The 16,949-nt window shown below is 40.3% G+C and overlaps 1 protein-coding gene across 19 annotated transcripts in view; it reads left to right on the forward strand.

The window, feature by feature from the left end:
* ERC2 (ELKS/RAB6-interacting/CAST family member 2) overlaps positions 1–16,949 on the forward strand; it is an 877,102-nt gene that overhangs the window by 24,903 nt on the left and 835,250 nt on the right. For all 19 annotated transcript variants that reach the window (XR_014796702.1, XR_014796703.1, XR_014796704.1 and 16 more), the window contains exon 2: positions 9,525–10,321. Coding sequence is in view for 16 of the 19 variants with exons in the window: in XM_084903110.1 (XP_084759236.1) it covers positions 9,665–10,321 (657 nt within the window). In the remaining 3 variants the exon portion in view is untranslated. The remainder of the gene's footprint in view (positions 1–9,524; positions 10,322–16,949) is intronic.

The raw sequence follows: 16,949 nt of genomic DNA on the forward strand, positions 1-16,949 counted from the left end.
CTAGACAGTTTTAAGTGGGTAATGGGTAAGGTGACCAGATTTTAACATTGGTAAAGCTGGACACCATTGACGGGAAAAAAACCCCCGCAGTGGTTTACTCATTGGATGTTTGGCTATGGCATGCCACTTCAGTTCATGTTACGTTTGACAGAACATGGCCATGCCCGATGCCAGTGAGCAGGAGGGGCTAGACAGTTTTAAGTGGGTAATGGGTAAGGTGACCAGATTTTAACATTGGTAAAGCTGGACACCATTGACGGGGAAGAAAGGGGTAGGGGAGTTCTTGATTAAAAATGTGGTCTATATAGAGCAACAAAAATTTTCATAGAGTGCAAAAATAGTATTGTAATATATATATATATTTTAAATTTCAACATAAGTACAATTTACAAATATAATAAATAAAAAATTACGTATAGTATTATTTTATTCTTTGGCATATTTCTCATTTGAGTGAATTTTTTTTGGTAGATTGCTGTCGTTGTTTAAAAGGTCATGAAATTTTTCACAAGAATTTGTTAAATTATATTTCACACATAAAGTGGCTTTTAAAGTCTCAACACTTAATTGTAAGTCGTAAGTGTCATTTTCAAGGCCGGTGCTAGACTTTTTGCCGCCACTATAAAATATAAATAATAAGAGTACTCTCTGCTAAATTCAAGAAAATTTATGTATTTATGAAATAAGTAAATAAATTACTTACCTAAATTATCTGAATAGCTGATTTGTAATGATATCTCTTGTTTAACTAGCTTACTATCACGCAGTACGATGTATATCATCTGAGAGACAGTTACAAAATGTTTTCGTCATTGTGAACTTTGATAAGCAGTTCTCGATAATCATCAGTTCTTAATAATTATTTGTTATTATTAAAGTTTAACATTATAAAATTAACAAAAATAATATAAAACTCATATCCTGGCTAAATAGCCACGTGGCTGCTGAAAACTGTATATTCCCTTCCAGTTCTCCTGCCGTTCCCTAGCTTGTCGTGCATTCTTTCCAAAAATTGGGACTTTTTTAAAACGCAGGACGCGGGACAAATTGTTAAAAATTGTGACTGTCCCTCCAAAAGCGGGACGTCTGGTGACCTTAGTAATGGGAGATATTTTGTGATCAGAATTGTTACCTTACAATAGTTTCGCTGATGTGTGAGGAATGTAGAGGAGGATTAGAGGGGTGACTATGCTTGAGGAGGGTAAGGGATAGCTTAAGGAAGAGTCATACCGGTGCAATTGGGTAGTGACAGTAGAAGCAGAAAACAAGGGAACAGGTTGAGAAGTTTGGTAGAATTAGTAGGATTTGGTAATGGACTTGAAGTGGGTGGTGAGTAGATGAATTTTTATCTAAGTTTTTTTTTTTTTTTAATTTTATGCACTGTAGGTTCTCCTTATGAAGTAGCTACTCCTTTTTTTTTTTTTTTTTTAAATATATTTTATTGATTTTTCACAGAGAGGAAAGGAAAGGGATAGAGAGTTAGAAACATCGATGAGAGAAACATCGATCAGCCGTCTCTTGCACACCCCCTACTGGGGATGTGCCCGCAACCAAGGTAAATGCCCTTGACCGGAATCGAACCCTGGACCTTTCAGTTCGCAGGCTGACACTCTATCCACTGAGCCAAACCGGTTTTGGCCTAAGTTCTTTTTTAAGGGTAGAAGTAGTAAAAATTAAATGCTTAAAGGGGCAAGCATGAGAAAATGAGACGGAATTAAGGTACTAATCGGAGAGGAGGGGACTGGAGGGTGCATGTTCTCTCTTAAAGGGGCAACTGCTGATTGGCTCTCACCAGTCATTGCCAGGTAGGGAAGTAGACCTGACATTATCAGGTTTTCAGGAGCTAGAATCTGGATTTTATTGTGAAATGTCCATGTCTCTCTATGTTGGCAACTAGATAAAAATTCTAAAGAGCACTGGGATAGTCCTATACAACACGTCTGCTGGCAGCATTTGGCTCCTGGACAGCCACTTCTCTCTCTCTCTCTCTCTCTTTTTTTTTTTTTTTTTAAATATATTTTATTGATTTTTTACAGAGAGGAAGAGAGAGGGATAGAGAGTTAGAAACATCCATGAGAGAGGATCATCGATCAGCTGCCTCTTGCACACCCCCTACTGGGGATGTGCCCGCAACCCAGGTACATGCCCTTGACCGGAATCGAACCCGGGACTTTTCAGTCCGCAGGCCAACGCTCTATCCACTGAGCCAAACCCGTCTCGGCGACAGCCACTTCTTGCTTGAGATCTGTTCAGCACCATGTCTTCCCCGGAACGGTTTTAGCATTAACTGGAGTCTGTTACACAAACTTTGAAAAAAAAGTTAAGGATGCCAGTAAGGAAAAAAAAGAGAGAGAATATTTTAAGTTGGGCTAAATCTTGGGAGATACTGATGATCTCAGCTCACATGGCCTGTCAGCAGGGCTCAGGTGATGGGCTGAGACTGAGATATGTGGAAATAAACTTAACCTAATTTAGAGCACATAGCAGGAAATGCTTTTGTCTTAAAATAGACCATTCCAGACCATGATAGTCTGAGATGCCTGAAGTAGTCTCTCTCTCTACCTTCTTTCCCTCTAAGCTTACAGTTTGAGTCCTTAAGCCATTTAAGAGAGTGAGTGGATGCGTGCATGCTGTATTTATGAATCCATATTCAATTAGAGAAAGTATTCTTATAGGTTTGTAAAACCGCTTTTGATTTTATTTTGCATTGTTGCCTTAAATGGAGCTAATTCTTGGACTTCAAATTTTATTCCTGAGGTGCTTTTAAAGGGAAAGGTGTTTCGCAATTTAATTTCTTTGAGGTCATTCTCAGCAACACATTTCTGTTTCTGTGTACAGTTTGGTCTTATTAATAACGTATCCCTCTGAGGTTTGTACATCACAAATATTGATACATAAGAAAGCAGGTGTTGTCAAGAGTTTACAAGAATGCTCAATGATTGAGCTTATCGTGGCTTCATAATAATATTTAAAACAGCATGATCTTAACTGCTACCTAATTTCCTGCAATACATTTATAGGCGGGAAGAGCTCAGAAATGGTTTTCTTGAAGTCAGTAATAGGAAATGGAAGACATTATTGCATTATTGATTGCTGAATAAAGTTGATCTTTTTACTGTTTCTCAGGGATTCATTTTACAGAACTAAAAAAAAAAAAAAAAAAAAAGATCAGGATAGACGAGAATTAGAAGACGAAAACCAAAAAAGCCCGAGTGTCAAAACAAGTGCCTAAAACTGTATCAGGCAACTAAACACAGCTGGGGCAGGGGGAGGGGCTGTGGGTGACTCAGGAGAACAAGCAGGAATCCTGAGACTTGGTACACAACAGCCATGGGAACTCACCTTTGGCTTACCATGACAACTGGCCTTTTTAATTTTTAAATCTTTTTATTGATTTCAGAGAGAAAGGGAGAGGGAGGGAGAGAGAAACATCAATGATGAGAGAGAATCATTGATTGGCTGCCTCCTGCATGACCCCCACTGGAGATCAAGCCTACAACCTGGACATGTGCCTTGACTGGGAATCGAACTGAGACCTCTTGGTTCATAGGTAGACGCTCAACCACTGAGCCATGCCAGTGGGACATCAACTGGCCTTTACCCCATCTGTGAAAACCACATCGCTCTATGTGCTTTACAGGTGAAATTGTTCCAGTAAACCATCCCTGTTCTTTGTAAATTTGGTAGAAGAGACTACTTCTAATAAGTAAAGTGTTGGGCCTAGGTTGTTAATTATAATTTACTGTTAAGAAGCACATGTTTAGCCGAAACTGGTTTGGCTCAGTGGGTAGAGTGTCAGCCTGTGGACGGAAAGGTCCCAGGTTCGATTCCGGTCAAGGGTGTATACCTTGGTTGCTGGCATGTCCCCAGTGAGGGGTGTGCAGGAGGCAGCTGATCGATGTTTCTAGCTCTCTATCCCTCTACCTTCCTCTCTGTAAAAAATCAATAAAATATATTTTTAAAAAAAGCACATGTGTAGTGGTGAAGAAATTATTCTGTTATCATTTAATGTTCTCTTGAGTTCTTATTTGATTTGCTAAATTCTGTGGCGGAATTGTACATAATACCTCTTGTCTGGTTGGATGTTGGAATAAGCAACATCAACCTGTTTCCTCATCTCTTAGACACACAGACTGCTGATGACTCACTTGTGTTCCTTTTGACGTTCTGTCTTCCATATGGGGTGTTTGAAAAATAAATACAAAATTATATTTGTTTCTTGTCCTAGTAAGGCTAAAACTCCAACCAGTCATCATTTTGGTCGGTCTTCTCTATTTCTCTGATAGAGCTCAATTTTGATTCTTTTTGGTCAATTTTATGTCCCTGTCTTTAAAGCAATGCCCAGTTCCTGTAACCACCTTCCCCTCAAACCATGTTAGATTTGTGATGAAGAAAATTCTGATAAAGTATGTCCTCATGGTTAAACTTCCCACAGGCAGGATCTGTGTCTGTCTCAGCCACTGCTTTATCCTCAACATTCAACACTGGGACTTAAGTTGATGCTTACATAATATTAATTAAATAAATAAGTCTGAATGATTAAGGAAAAGTTTTTAGGTATTTTGAAGGGAAAAGTGTTCTTCTCTCAAATAAATTTGGAAAAAGCTACATTGTATACTCAATTTTGGAATAGTCACAGTACACACCAGTGCCTCGGAGTCTTGGTGTACAAACAAAACCCCATTAGCCTTGTTTATCTGAGCATTGGCCACACTGTCGCGGAAGCACTGGCCCAAAGCAGAGTTGGTTAGCACAGTATTGGCATTCCTCATTAAGGTGTATTTACTGAACATGTAGAGCTGTGATCCTTATTTGGGTGTTTGAGGGATTTTTAGTTGCCTCTAGTGGCTTCCAAGATCTGTTGAGAGTAACGAGTAAAGGCAGTGGAGGAAAAATAGCCAATGGTAAGGGTGTGAGTGTAAATTATTTCAACATTTCTGGAGGGAATTTTGATAGTGGGTATGAAGAACCTTTAAATTTCCATCTTATAATTCTACCTCTATAACTTTATCCTAGGGAAGTAATAAGAGATGTCTATGGAGTTTTATCAATCAGAATATTAATTATGATATTTCCATTAAAAATAACCTGTGTCTAATAATAGGTGATTGGTCAAAAATGATTAGATAATCTTTCAATGAAACATTAAATGACTATTTCAGTTCTTTGCCGTGTAACAACAATAACAACCAAAAAACCCCTTACTGTTGACTATTTTTGAACAAGGGAAAGAAGAACAAATGAAGCCCAAAGTTACTAAAGGAAGGAAATAAAGTTCAGAGCAGAAATATATGAAATAGAGAATGAAAAGACAATAGAAAAATCTTTATATAGTACTAGAGGCCCAGTGCATGAATCTGTGCATAGGTGGGGTTCCTTGGCTGGCCAGCAATCAGGGCTATGGGAGGTTGACTGAGGGGAGGGGCCGTGGGAGGTTGGCCAGCAGGAGATTGGCTGGCTGAGGGGAGGGGCGGAGGGAGGTTGTCTGGCCAAGGGGAGGGGCCACGGGAAGGCCACAGGAAGATTGGCTAGCCACCCAATTTGGGCCATTGGGGCCAGCCAGCTTGGGGGAGGGACTGCGGGAGGTTAGCTGTAGGAGCATACTGATCACCATGGAGCAGCTCCTGTGTTGAGTGTATGCTACTTGATGGTCAGTGTGCGTTATAGCAATCGGTCAACGGTTCAGTGAACCCGTTGTTCAGTTGCTCAGTCACTTACCTTTTATATATATAGATAGAAAATTTAAGGCAAGTAAACAAAAGGAAAAAAAAATCCCTTGGATTCCCACCACTGTTAACATTTTGATGTGTGTCATTTTTAATCTTCTGCTAGTTAGTGTGTGTGCATGTGTCTTACAAAAGTTTGAGTAAGTAAACCATAGAAATGTTATGCAGTCTGTTCTTTGCTCCCCTCCCCCAACCCCATTAGGCATGAACATCTTTTCATCTCATTAAATATTCATGTAAAGATCACATTATTTCACTGTCTGTCTCTCATCATTTATGTAAACTGAATTCCAATGGTTAGAACTATTGACTTACACTTTAAAAAAACACAACAGGTTATTTTTGCAAAAATCTTAGATAGAAAATGATTTTTTTGTTTATTATCAAGTAAAACATAATTAAGCTCTGAGCAATGTACTAGTAAACATTTGAAACTAAGTTCTTTAGTTAGAGACAGGCATATAATTCTTTGTAAGGAATTTTTAGGGAAAGCAGAAGCATTTTTGGAAAATATTTCTTCATGCGATACATAAGGACTTTTTCAGGTACAAGTGACAGATACCCCAACTAGAATTGAATGTAGAAATTTTACGGGCGAATATGTCAGATACCTGTTGAACCAGTAATGTTGCAAAACAGCCAACCACAGAACCTCAGTGACATACTAAGAAGCGTTTGTTTAGTCCACGAGTGTATGGAGTTCAGTGGCTATTAGCTGGACTTGTCCTGCATCTGTCGTCAGTTGCTGGTTGGCTAGGCACCTCTGCTGATTTTAGCTGGGCTTGCTCAGGTGTCTTGGGGCTGGCTGTTGGCTAGGACACACTGACCCTGCTTTATGTTTTTATTTCCCAGCAGGCTAGACTGGGCATGCTCTCACTCCTATGGCAGGAGAAAATGAGCAAGCGAGTAAATACACAAGTGCTATTTCAGGCCTCCGCTTGCTTCACATTCGTTATCTCCTTATTGGCCAAAGCAAGCCAAGCAACAGAACCCAGGGACAGATTGTGAGGGCACTGCCGAGGGGCGGATACAGGGATTGGGGCCATTAATGCAGCCAGTCTGTCTGGCATGTGTAACTAAAATGGCCGAGGGATGGATATAGTTTCAGTGACTGCTGGACCCAGGATTTCAAGTGATGTCACCTGGTCTGATTTCACACTATTAAAAGTTTGGCTCTGAGTTTTTTTGCAATAGCTTCAGTCTCAGGGAAGCCCTTTTTACATGGTGGTACTCAGAAGTTCCATCTTCAAAGCAAGTAATTCCAGCTGAAAAAGAGCTTATTTTTCCTAGTTGTTTCATCTAAAATGATGGCAGGGAGTCTTTTGGACCAAGGTGGGCCACATGTACATCCTAAACCAACTGCCATGTTTGAGGGGTGGACGATGATGACTGGCCAGGCCTGGTTCATATACTCACTCCAACCCTATCCAGGGTGGAATAGAGAGAATCAGCCTTATATAACCTAATGATTGTGAGTAGAAGGTTGGGACAAGTTCTCTAAGGAAAATAGAGATAGTGTTACCAGAAAGTGTGTGTGTGTGGGGAGAGAAATGAGTGATAAGCAGGTAAAAATGAAAGGTGTTCTGTATAATCCTATTTATGTATTTATTGACACTACCAACAGAAATTATTGCTAGGCACCAAACTAGGTAGTTTATAAACATCATCTTTTTCTTAGGATACTATGAGTTAGATGAAATTACCAATATTTTATTGATTGGAGAAAGGAAGCTCATAAGAGTTAAATAATTGGTCTAAGGTCACTCAGCTATTAGTCAGTTCTTATAATGGAGAGTTGAACCTCACTTTGGCCCTTTCCAGGATCGGTGCTCTCAGTACCTTCAAGCTGAAGAAAAAGAGAGTACACCAACCACACCCTAAGACAGGGGTCCTCAAACTGCGGGCAGTAGTTTGAAGACCCCTGCCCTAAGAGAAAGAGCCGGAGGCCGCGATACATCCTGTTAAGGCCATGTGAATACCAGCACTGACTGGATAATCACAGTTTGTAGCCCTGGTTGCATAAAATCTGTACCAAAGTACTTCAGTAATGGTGACATGGAGCTTCTACTCCTTTTCTCTAGGGTTATGGAACTAGGGACTCTAACATGGTGCACTGTTCTGTGCCCCTTCTGTACAGGTGTGGAATGGTTAATATGGATATTTAGATAAGCAGAAATGCAAAAGGAGTCCCCAAAGTTCCCAGAGGCCAGTCTGAGAGATGTATGGGAAAGGGGAAAGAGACAGGACTGTCATCTCTGATGATAGCACTTAGGATCCGGCTATATGTAAGGAGCCACCTATATTAGTTGAGCAACTTCTTTTTCCAAGATGGCCTATAGGTTCTAAATCACATATCGATGCCAGTTGATTGATGGTAAACCATCTGGAGTGCTGTGTTGAGAAGAGTTCTGAACCTAATGGAAAAGAGGACTGTGATGGATTAGTGATTTCTGTAGTGGGTACAAGAGTGGAGGTAACAACATGGTTGACTATTATTTGACATCTTAGGAAGCAACAGCTTCTCAGAGTCACTGTCAAGCCATTTGTGTCTAGGGGTCATGCCTCCAGGACAGGGTATTTTATAACTGAGGTTTCTGTGATGAGACATCCTCTGATCAATTTTCTGGAGGTTCCAACTGTCACTTAACACAGCTTCATGTTTCCTAAGGAACAATTAGTGTTTTTTGGCTCTGAGAAATTTTGACCTTGCTTGGGAGCAGGGTGGGGAGAATTTACAAAATGTTTAGATAGTAGTAAGTAAAATTTTGGGGTCACTTTTTTTTTTTTTTTTAAATGAACATGGGTCTATCTATCTATCTATCTATCTATCATCTACCTACCTACCTACCTATTGTTCATCTGTCATTAGCACCATTGATATACATCTATTATTTACCTTAATAGACTTTATTTTTAAAAAAATTTATTTTATTGATTTTGTACAGAGAGGAAGGGAGAGAGATAGAGAGTTAGAAACATCGATGAGAGAGAGTCATCGATCAGCTGCCTCTTGCACACCCCCTACCGGGGATATGCCCACAACCAAGGTACATGCCCTTGACCCGAATCGAACCCGGGTCCCTTCAGTCCCCAAGCCGACGCTCTATCCATTGAGCCAAACCGGTCTCGGCTAGACTTTATTTTTTTTTTTTAGAGTGGTTTAAGGTTCACAGCAAAATAGAACAGAGTTTCCACTGAGCTCTTGCTTCCATATACACAGTCTCCCCGGTTTTCAATCCTGCCTGAGTGGTACATTTATTACAAACAGTGAACCTACATTGATACATCATAACCATCCAAATCCCATATTTTACATTAGGGCTCACTCTTGGTGTTGTACATTCTATAGGTTTAGACAAATGTATAAAGAAATGTATCCACCATGATGGTATCAAACGGAGTAGTTTCACTGCCTTAGCAATCCTCTGTGTTTCACCTATTCATCCCTCTCCCAGCAACCACTGATCCTAACCCCTAGCAACTACTGAGTCTTTTACTGTGTCCATAGTTTTTTCCTTTTCCAGGATGTCTTTTAGGTGGAATCATACATTTTGTAGCCTTTTCACATTGCCTTCTTTCACTTAGTAATTTAAATTTCCTCCATGTCTTTTCATGATTTGTTAGCTCATTTCTCTATAGCATTGAATAATATTCCATTATCTGAATGTACCACAGTTTATTTATGCATTCACCTACTGTAGGACATCTTGGTTGTCTATATATTTAAACACTTAATGAAATTATAGTGAGAGTTCTAAAGAAGTTTGTTTTTGATGATCCTTTTTCTCATTTTTTCAGATCTCTGATTGGAGTAATTTTCTGGTACAGACTATGAGTGGGATGCAGTGAAAATTCTGGCCAACAGTGAAAATTTTGGCTTTATCCTCAACTTAGTATAGCATTTCTTCTCTTCAGTTGCACCTCATAATAGAAGAAAAATGTATGGAAGTGCAAGAACAATCACCAATCTGGAAGGAAGCCCTTCCAGATCTCCTCGTTTGCCAAGGTCTCCTCGTTTGGGCCACCGAAGAACAAGTAGTGGGGGAGGTGGAGGAGCGGGCAAGACTCTGTCCATGGAGAATATTCAGTCCCTTAATGCAGCCTATGCTACGTCTGGACCCATGTACCTGAGTGATCATGAGGGGGTGGCTTCGACAACTTACCCAAAGGGCACCATGACTCTGGGAAGGGCCACAAATAGAGCTGTGTATGGAGGTCGCGTCACAGCCATGGGGAGTAGTCCCAATATTGCTTCTGCTGGACTTTCCCACACAGATGTCCTTTCTTACACAGATCAACATGTAGGTCTGACCAGCTCATCCCATCACCACCACCACCAGGTCCCCTCCATGTTGAGGCAGGTAAGGGATAGCACAATGTTAGACTTTCAGGCCCAGCTCAAGGAACTGCAGAGAGAGAATGAACTCCTTCGGAAAGAGCTGGACATCAAGGACAGCAAGTTGGGGTCTTCTATGAACAGTATCAAGACCTTCTGGAGTCCTGAGCTCAAGAAGGAGAGAGTCTTGAGGAAAGAAGAAGCAGCCCGGATGTCTGTCCTCAAGGAGCAGATGAGGGTTTCCCATGAAGAAAATCAGGTAAGTTATGGCTCATCTCAGTGTTTTGCTTTGCAAATGGTACCATGTCCCATGTAGAAGAAAGTTCGGCATTATCAAACAAGCTTCTACTTAGCATGTGTTTGGCTTGGAGGCTACAAGAGGGCATAGGAAATATGAGATTACAGCTTGTGACCTCCTTATTTTCCAATGACATTTTCACACTGTTGTGGAAGAGGGAGGATCACTTGTCATTGCCTAACTTTGAGACTTGGTTAATTTTGTTTCCTTTTTCAGCAGTTACAATAGCAACTCAGATATATTTCCTTTGAGTAGAAGAGGAAAGTGTTAATTTTTGCAAGAGTAGACATTGAAAATATATTTTTATTGATTTCAGAGAGGAAGGGAGACGATGAGACAGAAACATCAATGCTGAGTGAGAATCATTGATTGGCTGCCTCCTGCATGCTCCCCACTGGGGATCGAGCTTGCCACCCAGGCATGTGCCCTGACTGGGAATCAAACTCTGATCTCCTGGTTCATGGGTTGATGCTCGACCACTGAGCCACACGGGCCGGGCAAGAGTAGACATTTTAATAGCAACATTTAGAGGACCACATCTGACCATTGAATTGATTTTTTTTGAAGTATCAGCAGCATTATTTCTTCCTAGAATGAGTGTAGTTTATTTTTCTAAGTATCGAACTGAACAATATTAAGTGGTGTTGGGTAGAATGGGCTTGATATGTTAGACGCAGGGGTCTTCAAACTACGGCCCGCGGGCCACATGCGGCCCGCAGAGGAGTCTGATCCGGCCCGCCAGGTTTTTTGGGCAGTGAGCGCAGCCGAGGTGTTACAGTAGGAATTAGTAGTTCATATAGTCCGGCCCTCCAGCTCTCTGAGGGACCGTGATCTGGCCCCCACTTTAAAAAGTTTGAGGACCCCTGTTTAGAGAAACACAACACATTTTTGCCTCATTCATTCAATATTAACCACATACTATGTGCAAGGCACCTTCATACTTTTCTTTGATCCGTCTTCCATGTCAAAGCAAGATTAGTCTTCCCAGCATCTACCTGCGGTTATGCGATTCCCCTGCTTTAAAGCCCTCAGTCATTACTCATCGCCTCCAGAATGAAGTCTGCTTCTGTGGCTGAGCCTCCACTGGAAAGCCTGACTAGCCTTCCCAGCATTATCTCCTACCACCTCCCTCCACATCTCTAGGCTACCAGAACCACCATGTGGTACTACCTGTAAATATTCAGGGTTTCCCACCTCCATACCTTTGCTCTTTCCATTATCTTCTGCCAGAGGGTGTCACAGCACCTCCTCTCGCTGCCTCTTCCCTTGTAACCCACGCCAGTCTTGATTTTCCCATCCTACCTGTTCTGTGAGGCTCATTTATATGATGCTATTTTCATAAGGGCTTTGGAGTCAGATATTCCTGGGTTTAAATCCCAGCCTCACCTTTTGTTGGTAGTGAGATAAGTGCTAAGAGATGTGGAATAGATGGTGCTATGCCATTTGGCTAAAAACGTTTCCAGATATTTGCGATAATTTAAATTTGGCTAAACTCGTGCTTCTCTGGTAAGTGACCTTTATGTTGGCCTAATGTAGTGCTCTGCCTTTCTTAGGGTCATTTGTGGACCCTCCTGTCTGTCGGTCTCCCTGGCTTCCAGCCTGTGGAGTCCAAGTACCCATAGCATTTCTCATCTGTCGGAGGATCTGCTGTTTGTTCTGAGTGTGGAAAGCAATCATCTTATCCCTTTGGTTATCTGACAGTCTGCTAGTTTTCAGATGTGCAAATGTGATTTTCAGTTGGAACAGAAAGCCTTGTCCTTTACTCCTAATTCAAATTAATGGTCTTCACTGTTATTTATGTGTGTGTGTGTTTTCTTACTTTGCAAGTTCATGCAAATCCTGTGAACCTGTTACAGCTATGAGTATTTCCCCAGTCCAATACTGGGTTTCTTCCTTTTTTAGTTGCTTTGGGAAATGGTTACAGAAGCTTAGGAATAATGCATGTAGTGGCAAAATTGAAAGCTGTTATCTAAACTGTCAATTCTAAAATTACTTTTATTTTATGCTTTGACCAGTAAGTGTTTTTGAGCATAGACTTCCCACTTACACATGTATATTAATTTTTAAATTGCATGATGTGCTACTATGTTAGTATATTGTCTTCTATGACAGCCACAAAAATTAAGTATGGAAAAGGCAAAGTAAAATAAATAGTATATTGAGGTCAATTTTAATGACACAAAGAACCATTTGACTCCTAGTAAAAACATTTAAAATATATATTTTATTGATTTCAGAGAGGGAGGGAGGGAGAGATAAAGACATCATTGATGAGAGACAACCATTGATTGGCTGCCTCCTGCACACCCTGGACTAGGGATCGAGCGCACAATCCAAGCATGAACCTGACCATGCATCGAATCATGACCTTCTGGCTCATAGGTCAACACAAAATCACTGAACCATCCCAGCCAGGCAGTAAAAACATATAAAACCCCTGTTCATTTCATGAGGGTTAGTTCAGTTTAAACTAGGTGACATTCATACTTCTAAATATTTAACTACCCCATGTTATCCTAAGCTGGAAACAAATGAAGAGATGATTTAGGCTGCTCCCACTACCCCTTCCTTGTTCTGGAACCTATCTGATCAGAGGCTACCTTGGGTGCTGTGGGTGAGATATGACTGTGTAACATAGACCCAGTGAAAGCCCCAGTATTAATCTGTATATTAAATATAAGTATAATATAATTATTATTTTTAGGTTAAATATAAAAGATGGAAGAAGCATGGAGAGTTTGAAAAGTCAATTTACTTGCAATATGAGGTAGTATTACAAAGTAAAGAATATTAAGATTGCCAAAAAGCAAGTTCCTTAAAAAAAACATTGAAGTGCCCCTCCTTCCCCTCTTGGAAGTCTCTTAGTCCTTTTTCAGGTGTATATGAGTACCTATTGGTCATGATAGGGTAGGTCCCGATGCTATATTAAACAAGCTTCAGGTCTCAGTGGCTTCACATCTCGGAGATTCATTTTGTATTCACCTGAAGTATGAAGCAGGTCAGGGAGCTCTCCTCCAGGCAGTGACTCCGGATCCAGGCTTTCTGCATCTTGGTACATGGCTACAGGAGAGCGAGAGTGCCTAGAAACGGCACATTGCCTTCTCAATTCCTTGGATTGGAAGAGACACAATTGCAAGGGGCTGGGAGGTGTTGTCCTCTCCTCTTTCCAGGAAGGAGAGTTAGATATGAGGAAACTAGATATGAAGGAGCACTAGAAATTTCTACCAGTGGGATTTTTTATATTTGTCAAAAAGTGGAGCTAGATGAAATAAAGTTTGGGGAACGATGCGGACTTCTGCTGCTGCTGTTTCTATTCTTACTGCTCCTGCCTCCAGCAGACATCTGTTGGGAGCCATTATGTGTTAGGCATTGTGCTTCTCCTTCTTATTTAGTATTTGCATCAGTCATCTGAGGAAGGTGCTAGACTTTGTCTCATTTTACAGATGCAAAATTAATGGAGAGAGAATAAGCAGTTTGCCCAAGTTCATACAGCTGATAATTGACAGAGCTGCAATTTCAAGCTTCGGTTTATTTCGTGCCAACATCTAAATCTTGGCTTTATGTTCACTATTTTCTTGTAGAATCACTGACCTGTAAATAGAATCTTACTGTAATAGGAAGATCATACTTCATATAGATTAGATGTAAAAAATGACTATACATTGTCCCTGACTTACGATGTTTCAACTTACATCTTTTGACTGTATGATGGTGCAAAAGCAATATGCATTCGGCAGAAGGGGTACTTAGCATTTTGATCTTTTTTTGGGCTACCAATATGTGGTATTATGCTCTGCTGTGATGCTGGGCAGTGGCAGTGAGCTGCAGCTCACAGTCAGCCATGTGGTCACTACTGATACTCTACCCTGTGTTCCTGTGTTAGATGCTTTTGCTCAACTGTAGGCCATTGTAAGTGATCTGAGCATGTTTAAGGTAAGGTGTGCTAAGCTATGATGTTCAGTAGGTTAGATAATGCATGTTCAGATTGTAATATTTTCAACTTACAATGGGTTTATCAGATGTAACCCTAGTGTAAGTTGAACATCTGTAGCTTTGATAGAGCGATTAAGAATGTGATTTAGTTTACTTAGTTCTTTCATTATTAATTAGGACTTTATTTGTTTTTCCTAGAAATTGTTTTGGTGCTGTTTAGAATTTCGACCATTTACTATCACTTACTATAATTTCCCTTTAAAGGAAAAGACATGGAAACATTTTCTGCAAGGGAGAAAAGAATGTAAAAGAGACAGGGGACAGACACTTGATTATGTTTTTTTAATCTATAATAATCAAATAGTTTTACCAGAGAATATTTGGATAATTGGAATTTTAGTAACTTAAATTCAGATGACCTAAGACAATATGAATTGAACTATGTGAATAGAAATGAGAGGCAGGTCCATTGCTGAGTGAAGGTGAGAAAGCTAAAATGCTCATGCTTATGGTATTTATAGTCCTGTGAATTTAATGCTCATTAGCATAGACCTTTTATCCTTATGCACAGTGTTGTTGGGGGTTACCCCTTACATGTTCTTTTGCAATAGATTTTGAAGTTGTAGTGGTTCTTACTAAGGGAGCTGAACCCAACTCAAGATGTAAGGGAGGATGTTGCATGTCCTTCCTGTGTTACAAGAAATATTGGACTGTTTGAAACCTTGGAGCCAGGGATAGGTGGCTGTGACTGAATTTCTCCTGTGCCAAGGAATGATACTACTTAGGTTTCTGGATGGATATTATAACCCAGACCCCTCCTAGGCCCTACTTCTCAGCCATACAGCACTGCATGAGTAGAAATGCATTTGTGACTACTAAGAGTTACAGTACTGACATTTGGAGTCATTGGCTTGTTTGTATGAACCAGAATGCATGGACGCAGATTTATCCCTATGCTTTCTGCTTCATGATGTTCTTTCCTGAATGGAAGAAGAATGTGGTGGTGTATTATGACAGCTAATTCTTTGGAATGGCATGAACACACAGTCCATGCTCTCAGTGTCACACCAGTGAGGAGAAAAAATTTAGAATGGATGCTTGGCTGCCACTTGAGGCAGCCCCTTAATATTTTAATGCCTGTGTAGGGTTGGTGGTGGAAGAATGCAACTACATGGGTGTAAAGGGGCTCAATTTAAAAAATATATATATTTTATTGATTTTTTACAGAGAGGAAGGGAGAGGGATAGAGAGCTAGAAACATTGATGAGAGAGAAACATCGATCAGCTGCCTCCTGCACACCTCCTACTGGGGATGTACCCGCAACCAATGTACATGCCCTTGACCGGAATCAAACCTGGGACCCTTCAGTCTGCAGGCCGATGCTCTATCCACTGAGCCAAACCGGTTTTGGCAAGGGGCTCAATTTTCTTTAAAAGATTATATGGTTGTTTTTTCTTGATAGCTCCATTCTATTTACCTGTTTGATGGAGATCAGAGAGAGAAAACATGGTAGAGAATAAATTTGCAGAAAGTTCAGAGGAACTTCTATCTTACAGCTTGGCGCATATAACTTAGTACTGACTTTAGATTCTTGGATATTTTATGCAATTATTTGTTTTGTATTTTTAATGGATTATTTTTTCCAAATTAGGTGTACCTAAAACAATATTTAAACATTTCCCTAACAGCTTGGCTAGCTGAGGATCTGCATGAATATAAATAGCATCACACACTGGGAGATTGTACTAGATTTAATATTTATCCGTCTCATGTGTGCAGAAGTGGGACAAGGTCATTGGGAAACGTAACCTAAGAAGTGTAAGTAAACCCATCTGGGGAATGCTACAGCTTTTAAGCAATGTCTAAGGGATAATTTCTATTTCTGGCTTAACACAATAGGAAATAATCTACTCTAAATTGATATTAATATGGGTTTCTGAGCTACTTGCAATATGTGATTTGATTCTCATTCTGAGCATGTAACTTGAAAAGGTCAAGATAGATCGCACATCTGTGTTCCCTTTATTATTATTTTCTCTTTTTATTTGTATAACTGCAGGGTCATTTCAATAGGGGCCATTCAATTCTGCTATTTAAAATACTTATTTTATTGTGAGTGTCAAGATATGAAGAGTTGTGCCAATTGGAAATGAGTGGTAGAATCCATTCTTTCTCCTGTTGAGAAGGCGGTGAGGCAGCTTTCTTGTGAAGGGCCTGGTGACAGTTAAATGCCACTGCAAGTCACCTTGAGCACTGAACGTTTGTGGAACCAAAAGCTCCGCCCTTGAGTGTCAGGTCCCCTCAGGTTCGTAGGTAGGACTTAAATTCACTGACCAAATAGACCTGTCTTATCTCTGTGCCTTCTTCCAGGCTCCATTCCTTCTACTACTCTGTCTGAGAGCCATGCATCCCTCAAAGCCAGTATTTCCAAAGTGTGTCTGAGGAAATAGCATTTTCCAAAGAGGATTCTCTGGTAAAAAAACAAAACATGAGTTGTAATTGGTTAGATAGATCTGACCTAGGACTATCCTACGGATAAAATCATAATGCCTATATTATGGGTTAAATTATATCTCCCCTAAAAGGTATGTTGGATTATTAACCCCCAGTAACTCAGAATGTGACTTTATTTAGAGCTAGGGTCTTTACAGAGGT

Source organism: Pipistrellus hanaki, assembly GCF_964339955.1.
Source record: "Pipistrellus hanaki genome assembly, chromosome: 13".
Classification (NCBI taxonomy): Eukaryota; Metazoa; Chordata; class Mammalia; order Chiroptera; family Vespertilionidae; genus Pipistrellus; species Pipistrellus hanaki.